At 32.5% G+C, this 25133-nt stretch overlaps 2 protein-coding genes and 1 long non-coding RNA gene across 3 annotated transcripts in view; 1 reads left to right on the forward strand and 2 right to left on the reverse strand.

Moving 5' to 3' along the window:
* Positions 1 to 25133, forward strand: part of LOC127711284 (zinc finger protein 277-like) — a 295784-nt gene that overhangs the window by 56320 nt on the left and 214331 nt on the right. The window lies entirely within an intron of this gene.
* LOC127711466 (uncharacterized) lies at positions 591 to 1405 on the reverse strand. The gene is made up of 2 exons (XR_007986716.1): positions 969 to 1405; positions 591 to 657 (listed from the first exon to the last, which is right to left on the reverse strand). It is a non-coding gene; the product is annotated as an uncharacterized LOC127711466 (long non-coding RNA).
* On the reverse strand, positions 6776 to 24357 carry LOC127711335 (haloacid dehalogenase-like hydrolase domain-containing 5). The gene is made up of 8 exons (XM_052217357.1): positions 24169 to 24357; positions 16758 to 16964; positions 13788 to 13991; positions 12554 to 12590; positions 10506 to 10680; positions 9722 to 9767; positions 8428 to 8567; positions 6776 to 7284 (listed from the first exon to the last, which is right to left on the reverse strand). Exons 1-8 carry the CDS (start codon positions 24280 to 24282, stop codon positions 6891 to 6893), a joined length of 1317 nt encoding a protein of 438 aa, XP_052073317.1. The 5' UTR covers positions 24283 to 24357; the 3' UTR covers positions 6776 to 6890.

Consider the following 25133-nt stretch of genomic DNA (forward strand, 5'->3'; position numbering starts at 1 on the left):
TCTATTTTCTTATACTTTGAATTTATCAATATGTTGAATGTATTTGATCTTTTTGTCACACATTTGATTAATGAAAAGAATGACTTCATACTTGGTATGCAGCTAAACAATGATGAGTTACATCCTGTTTTCCATTACTACACATGGAGGTATCTTAAAAAATAAAATGCTCCGCTGGGGCGCAGCTTGATACGACCGCAGAGGTCGAACCCTGAACAGTTGGGGCAAGTATGGACACAACATTCAAGCTTGATACAGCACTGAATTTGGATTGTAATTAAATATTTGACACAGCATAGGTTTCTGACACAGAATGAAAGTGGTCTAAGAACTTAAAATTTTTTTAATTTACCTATTCAAACCGTATCATTATTATTTGCTTTTATATTTAAATCAGAAATAACTAATTTAAAATGGAAAATTTTAAAGAAAAAAAAAATTTTTGAACCCCCTTATGATTCATCACCCCCAAACTCAATCCCAGCCTTCCCTTTGTGGTATGGTACCTTGCAGTACAATTTCAGAGAGATCCATACACTTGAACACAAGTTATTGTCTGGAAACTAGAAAAATGCTTGTTTTTTGGCCCCAAATTCCTAAACGTTTAGGGCAATTACCCCCAAACTCAAACCCAGCTTTCCCTTTGTGATATGGAACCTTGCAGTACAATTTCATAAAGATCCATACACTTACACACAAGTTATTGTCCTGAAACTAGAAAAATGCTTGTTTTTTTGCCCTTTTATGGCCCCTAATTCCTAAAATTTTGGAGAATTACCCCCAAAATCAATCCCAGCCTTCCCTTTGTGGTATGGTACCTTGCAGTACAATTTCAGAGAGATCCATACACCTGAACACAAGTTATTGTCTGGAAACTAGAAAAATGCTTATTTTTGGCCCCTTTTTCCTAAACTTTTTGGGCAATTACCCCCAAACTCAATTCCAGCTTTCCCTTTGTGATATGGAACCTTGTACAATTTCATAAAGATCCATACACTAACACACAAGTTATTGTCATGAAACTAGAAAAATGCTTGTTTTTTTCCCCTTTTTGGCCCCTAATTCCTAAAAGTTGGAGGCAATTACCCCCAAAATCAATCCCAGCATTCTCTTTGTGATATGGAACCTTGTGATACAATGTCAGAGAGATACATACACTTACACACAAGTTATTGTCATGAAACTAGAAAAATGCTTGTTTTTTGCCCCTTTTTGGCCCCTAATTCCTAAAATTTGGAGGCAATTACCCCCAAAATCAATCCCAGCATTCCCTTTGTGATATGGAACCTTGCGGTACAATGTCAGAGAGATCCATACACTTACACACAAGTTATGTCTGAAAGTTACAAAAATGCTTATTTTTGGCCCCCAATTCCATAACTGTTGGTACCATAACCCCCAAAATCAATCCTCACCTTCCTTTTGTGGTATTGAACCTTATGGTAAAATTTCATAGAGATCCATTCACTTAAACTAAAGTTAGAGTGCGAAAACTAATGCGTCTTCGGACGACGCCAGACGACGACGACAACGACGCCAACGTCATACCAATATACGACCACAAAATTTTTTTTGCGGCTGTATAATGACCAACACATGTAAATTGTTGTTTACCGAAGCTACCATTTGATTTTTATGGGGGGGCTAGGATGAAATTTGAAAAAAATAGGCAGGACAGGAGTTTTGAGTAAAAAAAAAGGCAGGATGAGATTATTTGCAAAAAAAAAAGGCAGGATGACAATTTATGTAAAAAAAAAGTCGGGATAAACTAAAAAAAAAAGGCAGGACCGAATAGAGTGAAAAATAAAAAGGCAGGACCGAATAGAGGGAAAAATAAAAAGGCAGGACAAAATTTTTCATCCTAGCCCCCCCATAAAAATCAAATGGTAGCTCCCTTAGTAGAATAGATATTAGAACTTCTACTACAATCTTTATATGAAAAAATAGCCAGCTTTTCTTTTCCTAACCAAAATATTCTGCTACATGTATTAAAAAAATGTTAATTAAGTAAGATATCTTTTTGTGTGCAGAATTTGTATTTTATGGCAAATGTGTCAATTTCTGCATGTTTTGATATGACATCATGTGGTCAGTAGTAACTTTATAAATTTTGTTTGAGTCTGAATTTCAATGTGCTTTTCTGGATTTACCTTCATCAGGAAGTATCACACCCAAAAAATAAAAGCCAAGGTTTTAAAACTACCTAAACATATGAAGAGTCGAGAGCTTATATGAACAAAGGGGGTCTGAAAGAATAACCAAATCCATCTATGGTCAACTTTGTCTGAGGGAGTTGGAACCTTAGTTTTATAATAATATATCAATGGAGAATTTAATTGCAAAATTTTAGTGTATATTATACTTTTAATGTAGACTTTTTTTAACCTTCACTAATTGAAATTATTAAGAATAAGATTGAGATTTCATAAATATTAGTTTTAACCTTCACTAACATATAACAAGAGTGTACATGCTGAATTGTCTTGCCTGCATTACTGACCATTGATTTTATGTTGATAGTCCTAAATATAGTTTTACTACAAGTATTGCATACACTTTTTATGGTCAAAGAAAATGAGGTCAAGGTCATATAAACCATGCCAGAAATACATGTTCACCTTACAATCATTGCACACACCAAATATAGTTAACCTATTGCTTATACATTTTGTATAATAAGAAACAGACCAAATCATGAAAAATTTATAGTGGCCAATGAACCATGAAGATGAGGTGAAGGTCAGATGAACCCTGCCAGATGGACATGTATACCTAGCAATCATTCCATACTTTAAATACAGTTCGACCTATTGCATATAGTATCTATGAAACAAACTTAACCAGGAAAACTTAACATTGACCAATAAACCATGAAAATGAGATCAAGGTCAGATGATAACTACCAGACAGACATGTACATCTTACAATAATTCCATACACCAAATATAGTTGACCTATTGCTTATACCGGGGAGGGGTGGGGGTGGGGGGTAGTTGAAGAAAAACAGACCAAAACAAAAAACCTTAATTTGATTGAGTTAAGCTATTTCAGTTGACATTTTATAGTGTGTCTTTCTATGTTGTGATGTTACACTTTGGTTTCAGAAAAAGGGTGAAGGTTTGGTACCATTAAAACGTTTAAACCCGCTGCATTTGTTTGCACCTGTCCTAAGTCAGGAATCTGATGTTCAGTAGTTGTCGTTTGTTGATGTGGTTCATAAGTGTTTCTCGTTTTTATATAGATTAGACCGTTGGTTTTCCCGTTTTAATGGTTTTACACTAGTAATTTTTGGGGCCCTTTATAGCTCCATGTTGAAGACCGTACTTTGACCTATGATGGTCTACGTTTATAAATTTTGACTTGGATGGAGAGTTGTCTCATTGGCTTTCATACCACATCTTCTTATATCTATTAACTTAAACCACTGAACCATGAAAATGAGGTCAAGGTCAGATGACACCTGCCAGTTGGACATTTATACCTTACAATCATTCCATACACCAAATGTAGTAGACCTATTGCTTACAGTATCTTAGATATGGACTTGACCACAAACACTTAACCTTGTTCACTGAACCATAAATTAAGCTGCAAACATATATATGTATCAGATATCAAAATGCGCATTCTTATCATTGCAATACTCGCCCAGTTGCAATATTCACATTAATAAAAACCTTGCAATAATTTCTAAATTTCCAGTATTTGGGTTGCTGTCTAATTGACATAAACTACACATTTCCTTTTATTCGTATATGAAAGTAGTTTAGTCAAATCAAGGCTCAAAATGTATAGGTGTAGAAGAAGGTGACCCGAAAAGACAAGATTTTGCTTTATAGAGGTGACCTTTATAGCAGGTTTGACTGTTGGTCCTGAAATATGTTATATTGCTTTGACCAAAATTTCACACTGGAGTGGTCGGGTTAAGTTTTCAGGATGAGGTCTGTTCCTCAGTACCTATACATGATAGCTCAACAATATTTATTCTGTACATTGATTGAAAAGAGTAAAGGTCTGTGTGACAAATTTCATATGGAAAGAGTATGTGTGCATCTGACATATGACCTTGACCTTAATTTAACAATTCAGGATAAGGTCTGTTTCTGAGTAAATAAGGAACTGCATGATTGATCAACAGTATTTGGTATGTGAATTTGTTTAAAACGGAATATGTCTTTCTCACTTGTGTCATTGCTTTGGCCTCATTATCAGTGGTAATTAAAGTGTGAGAATGAAGGTAACAATTACTTTTTATGTTATTTAGCTATCTATTTGTAAAGAAAGATTCATTTCAAGAGGTAAAACAGGTTTTGTATGTAAATTTTTTTAGTCTTGTTTTTTATTTTGGTTCATTTATATTTTATTTTTAGGAGTAAAGTGTGGCGGCCATTTCACTAAACTAGTATACAATATTATTTAGGGGCCAGATGATGCCGTCCTCTGGGTTTGAGATTTTCTCGCTGTGTGGAAGACCCATTGGTGGCTATGGGCTGTTTTCTGCTCTTTGGTCAGGTTGTTTGTCTCTGACACATTCCACATTTCCATTCTCAATTCTATTAGGTATTGGCAAACAGTACAGTAACACACGATAGTTATCATGTGACTTACAAAATCAAATGTATGTTTCCACGAGTGTGTGTTCCAATTACTGGTACTAAAAGTTGGTGTATAAGATGTTTTGCTCTGATGAATCATTGTATGTTCATTAGTCCAGGCCTGGTGTCCATGACTATTTTTCAGTTTTGCTATTATCTACTGCCACTGGTTCTAGTGATAAACTATTTATATTAAAGACATTACCTTCAAAGGCTCAAACTCCTGGGATAATTAAACCAGTTTTGTAAAGCAAAAATATTATGGCGAATGCTAAATGTTCATAAAAAAAAAATTAACATTACTTTGCCCTAAACTAAGAGGAATTCCCTTGCTGTTGGAGCTATGTAAATCTTGTTTGTCAAGTCTACCATTAGTTACCCAATTTTATTTTTATATAAGTACACTCAGCTTTGGTTCTTATTGTCAGCTGAACAAATCTGAATTCATGGATTTAAAAATATTTAAGGTTTGGTTAGTTTCTTAATTACATTACGCATTTATAGATTAAATGTACTTCGTCCAGAGAATCTTATATATTAAATTCAGGTACACATGTTAATCTCATAAGGTCACCTGATCTTGACCTTATTTTCAAAGGTTGCATCGAGTGAACCAACACCTTCTAACTGTACAGGCTGGTAAAGAGTAATCAGGATGGATACCCAGAGGTATGCTACGGTTGTCTTAAACCTCAGGAAAATAATGCTACACAAAGACAACAACATCGTAGATTACTTTCAAAGGTCAGTGATTTATGATAATTTTGTTTGTTGATTTTTATAAATACACTATATCAATAAGTAATGACCTTGACATCATTTCCAAGCTCAGACAGCACAGTATTTTATACACTACATCAATAAGTAATGACCTTGACATCATTTCCAAGCTCTGACAGCAGTCCTGACCTATTTTTTTAGTTGAATAAATTTGTTGAAAGAGTGATGGTTTTCCCTACATATTAATATATGTATTCAATGACAAGCTCAGGTTTGACTCCTAGTTGACCAGTCTTTGCTCTAATCCCTAAATGCTGTATGCTTAGTTGAGAAGCAGCAAATACCAATTTTTAAGTCTATGGTTTTACCAAGCAGGATATACTCCCTCAATTAAGGCTAGCAAGCATGCTACCACGAGACCACCAAGGTAGTTCAGTAAAATGGAAAAGCACTCAAATGAAACTGAATGGAAACTAATATAGTCATGAGAAAGTTATATTGCAATATCATAAAAATGTTAGATTTGACAAATTTACACATAATATTTAATATACAGTAGTTCTGATTTTATTTTTAATCACGATAAGCTAGCCCTACTGGCTGCAATTCTGGATTCAAGTTGGAAAAAGAAATAAAAGTCAGTCCCAAGTTTTAGGAATTTTCTGTCCTTGTTCTTTTGACTAGGTCATTTTTTTCAGATGCTATAATTTTAGAATTGGTTAACTATAAATGTAGTATAAATGTAATTCAAAACTACTGAAACCAAAATGCTGGAATTTTAAACATTCTTGAACAATGGATTTGTTTTCAAAATACCATTATTTTTTTATTGTGAATGCACAGATAAAATTTTCCAAATAGTTCCAACATAATAGGAATTCATTATAAAATAAGGAGATGTTGTATGATTGCCAATGACACAAAAAGCCAACAGAGTCCAAATGTAGCAAATTTAAGCAACTGTAGTCACTGTACGGCCTTCAACAATGAGCAAAACCCATACTGTATAGTCAGTTTAGTTACTTATACTGTTATTTCTACTGTTGGTCAGCTACAGAATTCAATGTTGTTCAATTCTGGTAAAACCAATAGTGTATATGCAATATAGTATATTTACTCCACAAGTAAGCAAAAAATTCTAGAAATTCAGTAATTTATGTACTTTTCCATATTGTAATCTTATAAAATGTTACAGTTCTGAAACTTCAGGAAATAATTGCAACATAATGGAATAACTATCTTTCTAAATTCTATGAACAATATTATTTTTAAAAGGGTTCTTTGTAACAATCTTAAAACTATCAGAATTATGCATAATCGAACTAACACTATTATTGCGATCATGTTTTGTTTATCAATGAAATGTATGATAAGAGTCATGAGGGTGTTCCATGCAATTACGCACATCTCTGGGATAATGATAAAACAATTTTCTCAAAGAAATAATAATAACAACAATCTAAAGATGACCATTTAAAAAATAATAAATAATAATGACAATAAAAACAATAAAAGGAAGTGTATACATTAACAAGATTCTTATCCTTAAAAACCAATCCACTAAAATCTTTAATATCATTGTTCTTTTTGAAAGACTAATTGAACTGCTTCATGTACATTTTGCACAACATAATTTGGTTGTTTGAGATGAGGGTCTAGAACAAAGTCTCTATGATTATGGTTGGACGGTTTTTTGTTGTCATAAGTCACATAGTCACGAGATGAACAATATACTCCGGTGCATACTAAAATTGAGTGACAGTTCAAAGCATAATTACTCTCTAATTCTTCATCCTCTATAGTATTAACAACAGAACTAATAAGTTCATCATCATCAGAGTCCACATCAAGAGATGAGGAATTTCCTGCTATAACTCTCTTTTTCCTTTTGCTTCTCAGTTGAAAGGCACGATTTTGTAAATATCTGTTATATAAATTGGCACCATATATATCTGTTTCTGGATTATCTCTACAATATAAATCAAATATCTTATGAATAGACACATAGGAAAACAACAAAGAGCTTCAGTTTTTTTTCATAATTAATTTTCTACATGGGACCACCCTCCCCCTTTTTTCGAAATCCTGGATCTACAATATCTGAAAAAATATCACACAGTATAATTTGATCATATGAAGCGTGGTACCAAATTTCAGGAAGCTGTAGTTCCTGAGAAAAATGTCACCAAAATTTCATATATGGCCATTATTTGTACGAATATATTAGTGTTCAGTAAACAGGAAGTTGATGAACAATTGATGAGAAAACTCAACACATGGAGCTGGATATCAAGTTTCAGAAAGCTCTTATTTTTAGTCCATGAGAAAAATGTGATGAAACTATTTATGGAACCAACTAAAGGACATGTACACATATGTACACACATACTCTCTCCCTTTCAGCACAAATGAGTTTACAGGGTTATGATGCATGGTAACAGTTAACCATTTATCAATGGTCTATAATACATTGTATGTATTTATCTAAATGTTAACTATAAAAAAAAACTGTCCATTTATCAGTAAAATATGGAAAATTGGAAATTTTTTCAAAATTTTGCTCATAATACTGTCTTTTGGTCATAAAAAAGCTTCTATACAAATTTCATAAAATTTTGATGAAGTTACTGATGTCTACAAAAACTTAACCACCGACTGAACCTGAATGTTGACACAGTTGATGAAGGAGGCCCCCCCCACCTTTTTTTTGGGAAAAATTTGGTTGATTATATAGGGAATCACTGAAGCATGACTGGAGCGGGCCCCCTCTTAGGCAGTCAGTGGGCCCCCACTTATGAAAATTTCTGGATCCGCCACTGTAAGGCATCTATTTAAAAGATGTTTAAGTACCCAGGTCGTAACCTTCTGAAATATAAAGCTTTATGCAAATAGTTTATGCTGTCACAGACACTGACACTTGATTAGCCTCACTATGTCTCTCATTCTGTGACTAACAGGACAAAATGTGAAAAAGAAAACCCAAAAGACAAAAAGATGACAATAATTTACTCATTATTTACAGTATTACATACCCTACATATACTTTAAAAGATGTGAAATAGAAGAGCCAAAGACTGAAAGATGGTAATTTGTCAATATTAGTATTACATACCCTATACAATATATATTATCTACATTTTCCATTCCTAGTTGTTTGGCTTGCTGATACAGGAGATGGTCTGCATGATGGTATGTAATTTCACTTGGTTTACCTATTAATGCTGTGTATTTAAGTTCTCTGCCTGAAAGTTTCTAAAACAGAAAGAATACAATTAAAGAAAATTGGGTTACATCTTGTAGAAGGTATTTAAGTCTTTGTTCAAAAATGAAATTCATTTCAAACTTTCATCTTTTATGACAAAATCATTAGCTATATATATATACCGGTAGTAAGACTTTCATAAAAATGTTAAGCTTCTCACAAAGAAAAAGTATTATAAATATCCTACTGCTTCTGCGTTTTATGGAACAAAACCAATATTGTGTCTAAACCTGATTCCCAACATTAATTATATTATGTGAAAATATATTTATATTCAACTGATATAAAGGCAATACTTGTGCAATGAGTCTAGAAATGGGTTGCACAGTGTTGCTAGCCTTAATGGTATAATTAAATGGATGTATTTGGTATTAGAAAAAATGTATAAGAAAATGAGTTACATAATGTACAAGAAACCATGATGATGCTCCTTACTCAATGTCTAGATGAAGGGATATAATATACAATTATAGCCTTTGTATGAGGTCGATACGAGGTTACAATGATATGCTTCTCTAGGTCTATATAACATCATATTGACCTCAACCAAAGGCTACAATTGTTATATTATTAATCAACAACTATTGCATGAACAATGTAAAATTGGGGATTTCTAGAATGTATTTTAGTAGCATGCTGTATGCCCTGTGCAATATGCTGTTTTTGACCTACAAAAAGCTAAACACAACAGTATTGGTGTGCAAACTGAGTAAATACAAATGTACATATTATCAAGTTTAAACGAATCACAAATCCTTAAAAATATTCAATTAATAATATTATATGATATTCAGAATCTTCACAGGATTGGGCTCATATTTTCTGTCGGTGTTTTTTATATACAACGTCTCAGGGATATAGTGCACTGACAGAGAGTATGATTCCATATCCCCTGTAAAATCTGAAAAAAAATTATATTATACTGGAATGCCTATTAATATTAAAACGCTTCTGTTCTTTGTTTTTATTTGCAGGGTATATGGGCTCATAAACCCTGTCAAGGTTACCAATGAAATTTGCATGATTAGCCTGGATATTTCACTCCAGTATAAGATTTATAAATGAAGTGGTTGATGGAGGGAAAAAAATATGACTAGATGTAGAAATATCAAATTCCATTAGCTGCTGTATTTGCCACACTTACTTGGTAGAGTTGTTCTAAACATACAAGAAAACATCCATGTCCAAATCTGAAAATAAACCATAATGACATATAAAACTGTTTTCTAAAAGTAACTGTTATTTTAAAGTTTCAATCTGATATATGCAACAGGTACACTGACTTTACTCTGAACTTTATTATCTATTTAAAGTATTTCAAAAAATATTTCTATTTACTTAAGAGTGTAAAAAAATAAATTGCATACCAAACAGGTGAAGTTTTAAGTATAACAGTAATACTTCTGCTGTGTGTTTACTTATACTGACCTGTATGTACCCTGTTATATTATATATAAAAGAATTAAACCAGAGTGATGGACATCACATTTTATTTATGTGTCATTTAAATGTAATATTTCCATTAGACAGTAGAAGGCAATATCCTATTTAAATTTTATACCTATTTTGTAACTTCAGTTCCAAATTCCAATCTGATAGATTTTTGTTTAATTCATTGAACCTAAATCATTCAGCAAACTCAGTTCTAATATCAAAGACTTATCTTCAGTTTCCCCATATATGTAAAGATCAAAAACATACCAAACAATACGCTGCAGTTATGCAGAACAATATCGCATTCACATGCATACATGACAGATATGTTTATGTCACATGATACAAGATCAAAGCAAGGGAATCTTACCTTTGTATATCACCTGTAACAGATGAACATTTATTAACATTGGAATCTCACATTGGTCCTACATGTATCATTCACAATGAGTGAATTATAACCCAAGCTAACAAATAGAAAAATGAGTAGTTACCTAGGCATGCATGCTTCTGCCATCCATAATAGATCCATATTACAGGCTAGAACTGGAAGATGTGGATAAGGGATTTCACTTAGTGCTTCGTTTGGTTTTCCATTAGCTAACAAAATGTCAACTACAAGTTGTAAATGTGTCTCCCATCTGACTGGTTCTCCAAATAATATCACAGCTGCAAAATAAAATATGGATATAATTATAACAAAACAGAAGTTTTAACATAAAATAATCTTATATATAAAATGTGCTCACTGGATGAATAGAAGAGAAAGTATTTTCTTATAGAATGTGACCATGAGAAATTTATTCCTTCAATAATGTGCATACCATACAGAAAAAGATCCCTCTTTGATTTTTTTATTAAGATTTTGACACAAAGTCAACTTTGATATGCACTATCAAAATATGCATAGAAAAATATATCTCCATGACTAACTTTTCGAGATATTTCAATTAAATATGCTTGTTTTATGTAAAAACACAAAAATTTCATTTTTCAATACTTTTCTGAAAAATAACACAACAATTAAACGGATAGAGATATTTTCACGCCGCTTTTTGCAAAATCATGAGTAATCATTATTCAATCATTAATGAAAGTGAAATAAAGAAATAATAATTCGCTTTTAGCAGCCAATTTGGTTCAATTTTGTCAAAATAAGCTAAGAAACATTGCTGTTTTCATGTGACCTTCAATTTAACCCCTTAGCTGGACATAGCTAGGCTATGCATGTATTCAGCTATTAAAAGGAAAAGAATGTCAACATTGAAAGTGAAACAAGGGGTTTTTAAGATATTAGACAAAAATTACATTTTACCCCTATGTTCAATTTTTAACCCTGTGGCCGTGTTTGTTGGCAGACAGGGTCATAGGACACATTTATACAACTAAATATCCCATTGATGATTGTGGCCAAGTTTGGTTAAATTTAGACCAGTAGTTTCAGAGGAGATGATCTTTGTAAAAGTTAACAGACAGCAACAACTACAGATGACGAATGACAATTATTGGCTAAAGCTCACACTGGCCCTTCACCCCAGGTGAGCTAAAAATAGGGGTCGTGCAGTAAATCTCTTCGTACATCAAAACGCTATATGAATTACTGTCATATACTAATTTATTGATGATAGAAAAGTAAACAGTCTTCACTTGTCTCGAATTGTATGCCCTGTGGTACATTTCATGTGCTTAAATATACAGTAATTTTGTTTTTCTTTGCAAGTACTTTCAAATCCAGGTAACTGACATGATAGCGTTATTCATTTTTCAGCAAACTTTGGATGCTTATCATTAACAACGTGCTAAATTTTGCTGCATTATTATCTGCCCTTGCTACTGTATCGTATGCCCTTAACTACAAGAACTATGGTATACTAAACTCTATTGACAGATTCCTTCATAACAACATAAACTAACTGTTATTATGCATTATTGTTTGCCTCAGTATTTAAGGTCAATTCAAAGAAATTCACGACACCAAATGGTGATAAATTGTTTTATTGATGTCTTTCCTTTCATGTTCTGTCTTTGAAAGTTTCAGACGTTCTGATAAGAATCTATGAGGCATCTATAGCTAATTTCAGTGAAATTTGGGTATTTTGCAAACATGGACATAAATATTATTGGTTTTAAAACATTTGTAAGCTTCTTATTTATGGCTTCATTAGAACTAAGAAAGAAAATACAAATAAATAGAGAATGTGTCAATGGGACATAGATGATGCCCCCCCTTGCATATACATCTTAATAAAGGGACATAGCTCCAGAACGGTAAAAGTGACGCCACTCAAATTAGACCTTGATCTGAATTTCGTGGTAATAAGCATTGTGTATAAGTTTTATAACATTTGGTTGAAGAAAACTAAAGTTAGAGAACGGAAACCAATTTCAGGACGTACAGACAAGGGTAATTAATCCTTAATGTAGCGGTGGGGGCATAACAAAAATGTATGCTATTGCCACTTTAACATATAATGGACAAACCTAAACAAGAGAACATTCGTTCTAAATGTCAAAAGTATTTCCTTTTTCTTTAAAAACCTACCCTCTATTCTTGGAAAGTAATCTTGAAATCCACAAGGCTGGAAAAAAGGACACAAAAAATCATTAAGATAATTAACCTTACAAAATTCATATGAACAAATAAAAATAAAAATCACTAAATAACCTTACAAATGTACAAATTAAAATAAAAATAATGCCTAATGCAGAGACAAACATTTTATGACATTTCATGTTTTCTTTATTTAACAGCTGTTGTGGACATGAGGTATAGTCATACTGTAAAGCTTTGGCATTGCATACAATTTATCTCATCAATAAATGTGTTTGTCCAAGTCAGGAACCTTGTAAGTTGTAGTCTTTAGTTAAACCTGTTTTTGTACTTTAATGAATTCTTTGACTGTGGAAGCTCTTTGATAGCCTCCTATCCATACTAGCCTGACTCTTGATGCAAAATTTTTTTTTTATGTACATGTATTAAACATATGAGATCAAGTACAATATATAATTCAATGAATGTTAACAGAAGTCTAAAAAAGCTTAGCGTACTGTGGATTCATTTATTTTTGTGGCTACCAATTTTTGTGGATTGAGGAAAACTTGTAATTTGTTGAACATTTAAATTTGTAATTTCCATGTACCCACAAAATCCATAAAAATTGGTATCCAATGAATAATAATGAAGCCACAGTAATAATGATTGGTTAATTTTGGAAGTTGTATAACAAAGCACCTAGTCTGTATTAGTAGGTGACTTTACTTTGATCCTATCACCAATATTTTGTCCTCACCTGAACACCCTCAAGTTTAAGGAATGGCTTGAAACCTCCAATCCAGTTAATAACTGTATATAATTCACTATGAATTTAGTTGCATTCTAAATTACCAAAAGATTACACAGACAATGGGTTGAGTTGTCTGATTGGGATGTTAATTTTTTCAGTAAAACAGTATGTAACTTACAGAGTTTATAACCACCATTACAGGTGTGTAATCTTGTCATACTGATAATGTTGTGATTGTAAATTCATATGTCATGAATTTAGTGAATTTTAGTTTTTATTCCAGATAAATATTTAGAGTATCCTATCTCTAATATCATGACGTGAGATGTGATGCAAAAAAAGTACCATCATATCCTGTTTATAAGGCACCAACTATAACTGATACGGATATCCTAATATGTGATGAATTGTAAAATGTAGTCTACATTTAAATACATTTGTGAATATGTAAGTCTTGTGGTTTAATGTCTTTGTAATAATGTAGTTACTTACGGCAGATTTGCGACGTTTATGATCAACCATATCAAGACTGGTAAAAATATGTCGTATCTCGTCTACTGTTATCACATTTTTAAATCCTAGGCCTTTAGCAATATCTACAACTGGCCCTTGTCCTGTGACTAACACTTGTTTGTCATGGAACTGTCGAAACATTTTCAGAGGACTGTGAGACATCACAACCTGGTCAGCGTCAACCTAAAATAACAATAACTAATGAATATGTACTATTATATCATAATAATATGGAGGGAAAATTATTATTTTCTTAACTACACATTGATTGAATTGTTGAATGGGATATTATGCAAAATCTATACAGAATACAATCAAGTTTTTTTTATTAAATCATTGGAGAAAGAAATTCTGCCACTTTGTTATGTATGATATAATATTCAATCTAGTTTTTTTTTTAAATTCTGAAAAATAGAACATTTCAATGAAAAATTATTTTAATCATCAGTCTCATTTCAGTTTCAATGTTTGTAGATATTTACTCATTTCATGGTATATTTGAATAACTCTAACTCTACTGGTAAATGATAAGCTTATATTCTAATCCTAATTCATGTGAGTCCACTGCAGATTCTTGTACTTTTTCATTATGGATAGACAAATTTTGAAATCAAAAGTTGTTCAGACAAAAGCAAAGAAAGATTTAACTTTCTGGATAAAGAAGCCATTCTTACATTAGACCATTTTTTTTTTCAATTGTTTATTTTCATGCTTAAAATTAACAGATTGACCAATATTTTTATAAACAGATATATATATATATATCTATATGTATATAATAAGCAAGTCTAAAAGGGTACAACATCACCAAAAAAAAAAATAAAATCATGAACATATGTTAAATATTTCAGATAACTAATATCTTTCATCAGTAAGATGTCAAATGGTTCTTATCTTGACATGTGGTGGTCACACTGTAATAGTAATCTTGATCATTATACAAATTATCACGAATCAATACGCTGGTAAATTTTTTCAATACTGATGTTTGGGAGGAGGAATAAATTCCTTAAAACTGTAAGAGTCCTGACAAATCAATATGTTGGTAAATTTTTTCAAAACTGATGTTTGGGAGGAGGAATAAATTCCTTAAAACTGTAAGAGTCCTGTACTGAAGCCTGAGTTACTGGAAACAAGTGACAGTAGGGACTCATTCTATGTTTTTTCATTAATGCCTTCTGGGGAAACTGTCCGTAACTTCCTTATCCAAAAACTTTCCAGAGCAAGTCTGTCGGCCCTTGACCAACCCTTGGGGCATATCTTTATGTATATATATATAAATAAATGGGGATTGTGTCCATGAGACACAGATGATGCCCCTGCTTGCATACAACGTTATAAAGGGACATAACTCCAGAATGGTAAAAGTGACACTACCCAAATTCGTACTTGATCTGAGTTTTGAGGTAATAAGCATTGCTAATAAGTTTCATAACATTTGGTTGATGCAAACTTAAGTTAGAAAACGAAAACAAAAAATTCAGCAATTTTTCCATTTGTTTCATAGTTTATTAAAGAAAACTCAGCCGCAGAAGACTGCGTAACAGGAGCATATTATACACAATATTAATTAAAACATAGTTCATAATACAAACAGTATACATTGTTGAATTATACTTTTGTAAAGGGGCATAAGTCTAGAATGGTAAAAGTGACGCCACCAAAATTCAAATTTGATCTGTATTTTGTGGTAATTAGCATTGTGTATAAGTGTCATAACATTTGGTTGAGGCAAACTTAACTGTTAGGGAACAGAAACGAAAAATTCAGCAATTTTTCCATTTGTAAAGGGGCATAGCTTTAGAATGGCAAAAGTGACGCAACCAAAATTCACTCTTGATCTGTGTTTTGTGGTAATAAGCATTGTGTATAAGTTTCATAACATTTGGTTGAGGCAAACTTAAGTTAGAGAACAGAAACGAAAAATTCATCAATTTTTCCATTTGTAAAGGGGTATAACTCTAGTATGGTAAAAGTGACGCCACCAAAATTCAAACATGATCTGTGTTTTGTGGTAATAAGTATTTAGGTATAATTTTCATAACATTTGGTTGAGGCAAACTTAAGTTAGAGAACGGAAAGGAAAAATTCAGCAATTTTTCCATTTGTAAAGGGGCACAACTCTAAAACAGTACAAGTGACGCCACCAAAATTCAAACTTGATCTGTGTTTTGTGGTTATTAGCAGTGTGTATAAGTTTCATAACATTTGGTTGAGGCAAACTAAAGTTAGAGAACGGAAACCAATTTCGGGACGTATGGACGGACGTACAGACGGACAAGGGTAAAATTTAATGCCCCCTCCGCTACAGCGGAGGCATAAAAAGAGAGCTGCAAAAGTTTCTTATCTGCATCCAATTTCACCTGGATAGTTGCACGCCCGATGAAGCTATTTTGTCTAGTGAAATACTGTGGTTATTTTTTTTTTATTGCATTGTAAATATTTTAACAATTTAATAATTATATACTAAATAGTGCATTTAAATTACATTGATAAGCAATTTATATTTTATTTGTGTAATTGTATTAATCTTTGTACTGATTAATACACACTCAAATAGATTTGTATGTTATGTGTTGCTATTTATAGGCACTTATTTATATGAATATAAAGTATAAATATATATTTGTAATTCTTATTCTTAAATCTAAGTCTTCCTAGGTTTAATAAAAGTAAACCTTTATCTTAAATTGAAGGTTACCAGTCAAGAAATGAAGGTGATATCCAGGTAATGACTAACAGATTGAAATCTAGAGGTAAAAACATTACAGCTACAGCAACTGTGTTGCATTGGGTATATACCAAGTTTAACTTATAACAATAAGATCAATAAAAAACAGCAAAAGTAAGAGCAATAAATGCAGCTTGTAAATCCAAAGCCTTGTGGAAAAAAAGCTTTTTACCCTCAAAACAAAAGTTTCATAGAAATATTTGACTACAAATTAATACCTTTATTTTTAACCATTCTGATAGCTGTTCAGCTTTTTGTTGCCGTAAGCTATTGCCAGCATTTGTAACAAAAAGTGTAGGAACTTGAAAATGTCCATGTCGATCTATCAGCATTTCAAAAGCAGCTCTAGCTGATGGAAGTAGACGTTTTCCTCTTACAATGACACCATCAATGTCAAAGAGGAAACCAAACTTACCACGAAGTGTCTAAAACATAATTAAACATAATAAAATACAAATACATGTACATAAAAAAAGATCATTTATATTAAAATATTTGTACAGTAAAACTTACTTGTACAATATATAACTTATCAAGGTGACTGCATTGACTCAATACAAGGTTAAAATCAAGGTAACTTTTACTAGTAAATTCATTGTTCAGATTTTTAATAAATAAATGTTACTTCTTTCACAACACATATATTGTTAGTCCACAGGAATATGAGTAATAATGCAGCAACTATAGATATCAGTATATAGAAATAATCAAAAAAATACTTAAGCATTTTTACCCCAAAAAGATGACACAAATATTGTACTAGAAACTTCCCTTTTGTCTATAGCTAATAGAACATTGCATTCCTGGTATTTCATCAAAACTTTTTCAAACTTATAATCATGCACCTGATTTAGGTTTAAATTAACTTTTAATGGATCTAATTCTTCTAAAAAAATGGGGAATGTGTCCATGGGACACAGATGATGCCCCCGCTTGCATATCATATAACGTATAAAGGGACATAACTGAAGAACGGTATAAGTGAAGCTATCCAAATTTGTACTTGATTTGATTTTTGTGGTTATAACAATTGTGTATAAGTCCCATAACATTTGGTTGAGACATTAAGGAGGGGCCTGATGGATTATTTTCGTTCTTCGTGATTGGCGCATTTTTGCTATCGTGATCCGTTTTTCTACAAATTTTTTTTTTAATATTTTCGTGATCCGTGATCATGGAAATTTATTTTCTGTGAATTGTGATTGACAAAAAAATCAACTCATGAATCGTGATGAGACCCCCCCCCCCCCCATCAGGCCCCTCATTAAGTTAGAGAACGGAAACGAAAAATTCAGCAATTTTTCCATTTGTAAAGGGGCATAACTCTAGACCGGTTAAAGCGACACCACCAAAATTCAAACTTGATCTGTAATTTGTTGTAATAAGCATTTTGTATAAGTTTCATAGCATTTGGTTGAGGCAAACTAAAGTAAGAGAACAGAAACAAAATATTCAGCAAATTTTCCATTTGTAAAGGGGCATTACTCTAGAACAATAACAGTGACACCCCCAAAATTCAAACTTGATCTGTATTTTGTGGTAATAAGCATTGTGTATAAGTTTCATAGCATTTGGTTGAGGCAAACTAAAGTTAGAGAACGGAAACGAAAAATTTAGCAATTTGTCCAATTGCAAAGGGGCATAACTCTAGAACGGTTAAAGTGACGCCACCAAAATTCAAAATGGATCTGTATTTTTGTGGTAATAACCATTGTGTATAAGTTTCATACCATTTGGTTGAGATAAACTAAAGTTAAAGAACAGAAACGAAAAATTTAGCAATTTGTCCAATTGTAAAAGGGCATAACTCTAGAAGGGTTAAAGTGACGCCACCAAAATTCAAACTTGATCTGTATTTTGTGGTAATAAGCATTGTGTATAAGTTTCATACCAATTGGTTGAGGAAAACTAAAGTTAGAGAACAGAAAACAACTTTGGTATGTATGTACGGACGTACAGACGGACAAGGGTAAAACTTAATGCCCCCTCTGCTATGGCGGGGGCATAAAAAAAATCTCAAGAGCAAAGTAATAAGGCCTAAAAAGCAACAATGCATTAAACATACCATTTGGTTGAGGCAAACTAAAGTTAGAGAACGGAAACGAAAAATTTAGCAATTTGTCCAATTGCAAAGGGGCATAACTCTAGAACGGTTAAAGTGACGCCACCAAATTTCAAAATTGATCTGTATTCTGTGGTAATAACCATTGTGTATAAGTTTCATACCATGTGGTTGAGGAAAACTAAAGTTAGAGAACAGAAACGAAAATTTAGCAATTTGTCCAATTGTAAAAGGACATAACTCTAGACCGGTTAAAGTGACTACACCAAAATTCAAACTTGATCTGTATTTTGTGGTAATAAGCATTGTGTATAAGTTTCATACCATGTGGTTGAGGAAAACTAAAGTTAGAGAACAGAAAACAACTTTGGTACGTATGTACGGACGTACAGACGGACAAGGGTAAAACTTAACGCCCCCTCTGCTACGGCGTGGGGCATAAAAAATCTCAAGAGCAAAGTAATTAGGCCTAAAAAGCAACAATGCATAAAACAAAGTTGTTTTTTTCGAGACAGTTGTACAAACAATCAGAACATTTGGTCTCTATCAAAAAGAAACATAGTTAGCATTATCAACTAACATAGATTTTGTAAAGCCTAGGGCTCATTTATAGCCGGCCTACCATAGTATTTTCATGTACAGACATTTTAGCTAACAACTATCTTACTTTAAGGGGATTTTATAAATTTTCCAATTCTACTGGTTTTTTTTTTTATTTTGAAATATTTGTAGATTGTTAAAAATGAGATGATTGCAAAATCATAAAAGTTCAAAATGAGATGATTGCAAAATCATAAAATAAAACATAAGTTAGTTTGCTTGTTTATGAGAAAGAAAGAAGTTCAAACTGGGATTTTTATGTTATTTCAATGAATTTTTCAGACAACTGTAAGATTTTAAAAACTGGTATACTTAACAATATAATAGTCAAAGACTTATTCTAATTTTATAAGCTCTGATAAATATAGTATGCTGAGATTTGCTCAACTTCATCATGTTCATGAACTAAATAAAAAAACATGTCATGAGAAGGATGGATTGAATGTTGGTTGCTAAACATCCAGTGGCAAATATTTCATGCATGTTCAGGACAACAAAAGTAAGTTTTGTAAACTTACATGTAGATGTGAAAAGAAATGCAGCTATATCAATAGACAGAAAAAAATCACCATTTAGACTTCTACACCAACTTTACTTTAAAACCAAATATCTAATACTCAATTCTGCTGCAGAAAGAAAAGTAATATATATTTTGTGTAAATAAAACTGAAATATATTCAGTAGTTTATGATGAGACGTGGACTGATTTGAAAATCTCGTATAACAGACTGATACAGGAACAAGAGGGGGAGAGGTCTTATACAATAAATCAATATTCTTTCCTTATATATGTTTTAATTTTAAAAATACATCATCTTCCATACAAAAACAAAATGAGAAGAGATGATAATTTTAAGTCAAACATTTACTTCAATCACATAAGAATCTTGCTGTTCCTTTAAGAATGCAAAGCTTGCTTCCAACTCAATGTCAAGGTCAATTAAAACTTGTCAGATACATTCTTATAGGTTTCTCAATTTCATACTGTACCAACCAATGAACCATATGACAAACTGGGAGCACAATTTTAATTGACCTTGACATTGAGTTGGAAGCAAGCTTTGCATTCTTAAAGGAACAGCATGTGAATTTATTTTCAAAGACTTGAAAGGTGGAATATTTTGTGTTCAGCTTTACAGCAGGTTAATGTGCAACATTATGTAATATTGGATTTGGATTTAGGATTTGCTACTGTACATGTACTGATATATAATGATAGTGGCAAAATACTGTTGTGGTGTTTTGTGAATGTCATACCATCTACCCCAAGATGTAATGGCTGGCCATCTGGCCATTGCCTATTGTATCAGTTTACAAAGATTCCCTGAAACATCCAGTTTATTCCACATTATTGGACATTATATAGTGGGTCTGGAGGATGAAATTACCAGGAATAGCTGGAAATCCTTAATCCACTATAATTATATGTACATGTATTAAAGTAATGTGTGAACCACTAACACATTTTACATGTAACCAACAACTCTATACCATTTTTATCTAAATTTTTGCTTATGTGTAATGAGTTTGGTATATTCTTGTGCCAAGTTGTTTCTATTAAAAGTTTCTATTGAAACTGGACAATTCTGTTTTACATTTCACTTATCAATAGCGGCAAATGTACACAGAGACAAACCATTTGCTTGCCAATGAATATAAAAATACATTTTGTAAGAAGGTGTGGTATAATTGCCAATGAAACAACAAATGACATAGAAGTTAACAGCTATAGGTCATCGTACAATCTTCAACAATGAGCTGCATGTATTGTTGATGAAGGTACAGTTGCATGCAAAAGTGAAGCTCACAAAACAAATTTTTCTGGTTTAAGTTTTACATGACTGTATTCATGTACATGTATACAAAATATTTGTTTTCCTAATTTATTTCTAGTCTGATTTTTACAACATGAGAATAAATCAAGCATTTTATGTTTTTATTTTACTTGTGATTGATGTATATATATATGTAACACTCCCAAACGTGTCCATCCCCCAAACATATCCGATTCCCCCAAACCTGTCTTTAAAATCACAAATCACACAAACATGTCCGATAATTGTTATTCGCCCAAAACGTGTCCAGTTTAAAACGCCAGAATGTCACAAAACTTTTAGCGTTAATATGTCCTCAGATGGGGAACATGATTGTCAAAGAGGTCGGGTTTTAGTTGGATTCTAAAAACAAAAGATCGAAGTCGCTATCCAAGGATATCTGGATGAAAGCTGTAATAAGTGATCCGTACAGACAAATGTCCAAGATATGGTACACTCCATGTATGCCTATTGACTCCTGCTGTCAAAAAACAGACACCAGATAAGAATTAGAATGGCACAATAGAAAGATATTTTTACTTTCATCGTTTTTATCAAATTTTTTTATCAATATGATTATCACTGTTTTAAATTTTAGATGGAGGTATTTCACAATTAAGAAATTTGATTCATTTTATCTTACAAGTTTTCCCAGTGCTTTATTATTAATCAAGTAGTCATGTATTAGCATAAGTTTGTTCAACATCGGTTGTTTATATTAAGTATAATTATTGCAAGCTTAATTTGCAACACATGATTAACTATTGACTGTTGATTGCTAAATGTCCTGTGGCAAATATTTCATGCATGTTTAGATGCAAACATACACATTGTAATTCAATAGTGTTGAACAGTTTATTTCATCGTTTACTAAGTGAATTCTTTTGTACTGATATACTCCAGTGATGCCTTACTATCTTAATAATGTAAGAGGGTATTGAATGACTGGCTTCCTGCAGAAATGGTTTCTTACCTTTTACATGTTTTAAAAAAGATACCTTTTGGCTACATATGAACACGTTAATGGGATTGGACACGTTTTTTGAAATTGGACACGATTGGGCATTTATAAACAGAACACGTTTTGGCGCTCTTAGCCCCTAGACATGTTTTGCATTTCAGTGACCGCATATGGACACGTTTGGGGGAATCAGACACATTTGGGTGGATAAACACGTTTCTGAGTGTTACATATATATAGGTTACATTTATTGTATCTATAATCTGGGACCAATAGAAGTAGAAGAAGAAAAAAAGAAGTTTTATTTCCATTAAATGGGCTCACAAAGAGCACATTACAACATCAGACTGAGACAGTACATGTAGTTAAACAACAAAAAACAATAATCAAGTATACATACATAGAAAAGAAAAAGCAGTTTGAACATGTATAAACTACACACACATATAAATATACTGTAAGTTCAGAAATTATTGCGTGCATTTATTATTGCGATTTTTGAAGAATGGACAGAAATGCGAGATTAATAATTGCGATTTTAGGAAAATTTGCATACAGATAAACGTATCAGATATCGGAATGCGAGTTCTTACTATGGGATAATCACCAAGTCGCATCATTTGCATAAATAAATACCTCACAATAATTTCTGACTTAACATGTACAGTATATATATATATATATATATATATATATATATATATATATATATATATATATAAACAAGTCTAAATTGAAAACAATGTTCAAACCTATGATTGGGTTGGATAAAAAACCACAATTTTTATACGTGTGCATGCAAAACAAATTTCTTGGTAGAGGGGTCTAAATACAGCACAAACAACATTTTCCAAAAGACCAAAAAAAGTGAAAAAGTCTATTTTAACAAAACGCATTTGACTAGCAGGTTGAACAACGGATGTTCTTAAACCCTGCTATGTTTGCAAGTGTACATGTAATACCTCCTTTTCAGGCACACCCCAACATGAAACAGTGCTTTTAATAAATTGACAATTTTGTGGATATGTAACTTTAATATCTGCGAAAGCCACCATGGGACAGTGCTGCATGGCAAGATGGGAGATAGATGCCCATGGTAACATGTATGAAGATAGAGAATTTGGTTAAAATGTTATGAGCATATGCACAAACCTGGCATGTCATCCTCGTGTCTAATGCAGAGTTGTTGATACATATTGTAAGGTGGCCCGACTGCCAAGGGACAATGTTAAATGACATGCCCAAGTATACCAAATAGAAACATACTTGTATTCTGTATGTGTCTGTCTCAAGTTAGGAGCCTGTAATTCAGTGGTTGTCGTTTGTTGCTGTGTAACATATTTGTTTTTTGTTCATTATACTGTATATAAATTAGGCCGTTAGTTTTCTCGTTTGAATTGTTTTACATTTGTCATTTCGAGGCCTTTTATAGCTGACTATGCGGTATGGGCTTTGCTCATTGTTGAAGGTCATATGGTGACCTATAGTTGTTACTTTCGTGTCATTTGGTGTCTTGTGGAGAGTTGTCTTGTTGGCAATCATACCACATCTTCTCATTTTTATATTATATAAAATAAATATGGGAATAATTCTGATTATCTTTGATAAAATACATACAAAACTGAAAATTATAATTATTGGTGAGTCTAGGTAACCCCTATGCCCCTGTGAGGGCCTTAGGGAAGATTAGTAATTGTAACTAACTGTGTTTACCCTCTTTAAATAAAGAATTTATTATTATTATTATCCTTGTGTCTAGTGCAAAGTATATGTTGCCTTCATCAATCAAATCACAAACAAATATTGATATATCAACTATTCATCTGCAATTTGTACATTTTCCCACTATCACACTTGTTTAAGTCTTGGACAACCAAATTTGGATGAAAACTATAATTATATATTATTACTTCCCCTTGCATTAAATTAGCTTTTCAAAACTTGTATAGCCGTGCTGTATTTGTATATAAGTATAGAATATTGGCCACCTTAACAGGACCAAACATCATTCATTTTTACTTTAGCACACTTTTCATCCCTTTCCCTGTATTGAGCCGTTCATTTTCCCAAGAAACTGGCGACTGTTTATGAAAGGTCAAGTTGGGACAATCAGCTGATTTAGTTTTCAAAATTATCACAATAATTTTAAAATTATGGAACAGAATTGAACTAAAGTATTAAGAATTACTTACGGAATTTGAAATCTGTTTGTTAAATTGTCGTTTACAGCAATGTTTAGCCAATCTCTTCACACATAAGTTCAAATTATTCAGTTCTTGAAAGTTTAATTTTCCAATGATCGACATTTCTTTACAAAAGACCTTGACCTCGAATAAACAATGTGGAAGGTGTGACTTCAGAGACCAATCACTTCTTCAGAAATGTTAAGACATAAGAGGACTGGTTCTTCGACTATTATTTTTTGTAATAGGTGAACGTAAAAAGTCAAAACAGCTAATACTAAACCGGTTGTTCAGCATTCGGAACTCTCTTTCTGTAACAAGTGGAGATAAATCTGAAGAACACCCGAAAAATTCCGTATGATGAAATTCTTGCATCATGCTATTGCATCATTATCAACATATTTTTGAGAGAAAAACGCGGAAATGATTTTATATACATGTATCGTTAGATAACCAAATCATAATAATAAAGCATACGTTGCTTTGGTCAGGATAAAATTGAGAATGAAATGGGGAATATGTCAAAGAGACAACAACCCGACCAAAGAGCAGACAACCTGAGCCGAAGGTCACCAATGGGTCTTCAACGCAGCGAGAAAACCCCGCACCCGGAGGTGGTCCTCGGTAAAAGGGTATCGGGTCCGTTCGCGCCCAATACACGTTCACTCCCTACACGTTCGCACCCCACACGTTCGCCCCCTAGGTCCGTTCGCACCCTACACGTTCGCACCCTTTTTTTTTATTCAAAAACCTGATAAATTTTTAGATGTTTTGTAGATGTTTATATCAAAATATTTTTATTTTTATAAATAAAAATTCGGGAATTTTTAAATGAAATATTGTTTTAAATTGATTTGATGATTATTAAATGTTAATTATGTATGATTATTGCTAATTGGTATTTATACACAGCCTAATTTGGTGTTATTGTTGAGTGTTTAAAAATCATGATTGTTGGCATGTATTTAGCTTGG

Source organism: Mytilus californianus, unplaced genomic scaffold (assembly GCF_021869535.1).
Source record: "Mytilus californianus isolate M0D057914Y unplaced genomic scaffold, xbMytCali1.0.p SCAF_1, whole genome shotgun sequence".
NCBI lineage: Eukaryota > Metazoa > Mollusca > Bivalvia > Mytilida > Mytilidae > Mytilus > Mytilus californianus.

Coding starts and splice junctions, on each gene's coding strand:
- LOC127711335 (XM_052217357.1), bottom strand. CDS start 24,282: ATGTCGATCATTGGAAAATTAAACTTTCAAGAACTGAATAATTTGAAC. Junction 8,568..9,721: donor GTTTAGAACAACTCTACCAA/GTAAGTGTGGCA, acceptor TTTCTGTTTTAG/AAACTTTCAGGCAGAGAACT. Junction 7,285..8,427: donor GATAATATATATTGTATAGG/GTATGTAATACT, acceptor TTTATATTGTAG/AGATAATCCAGAAACAGATA.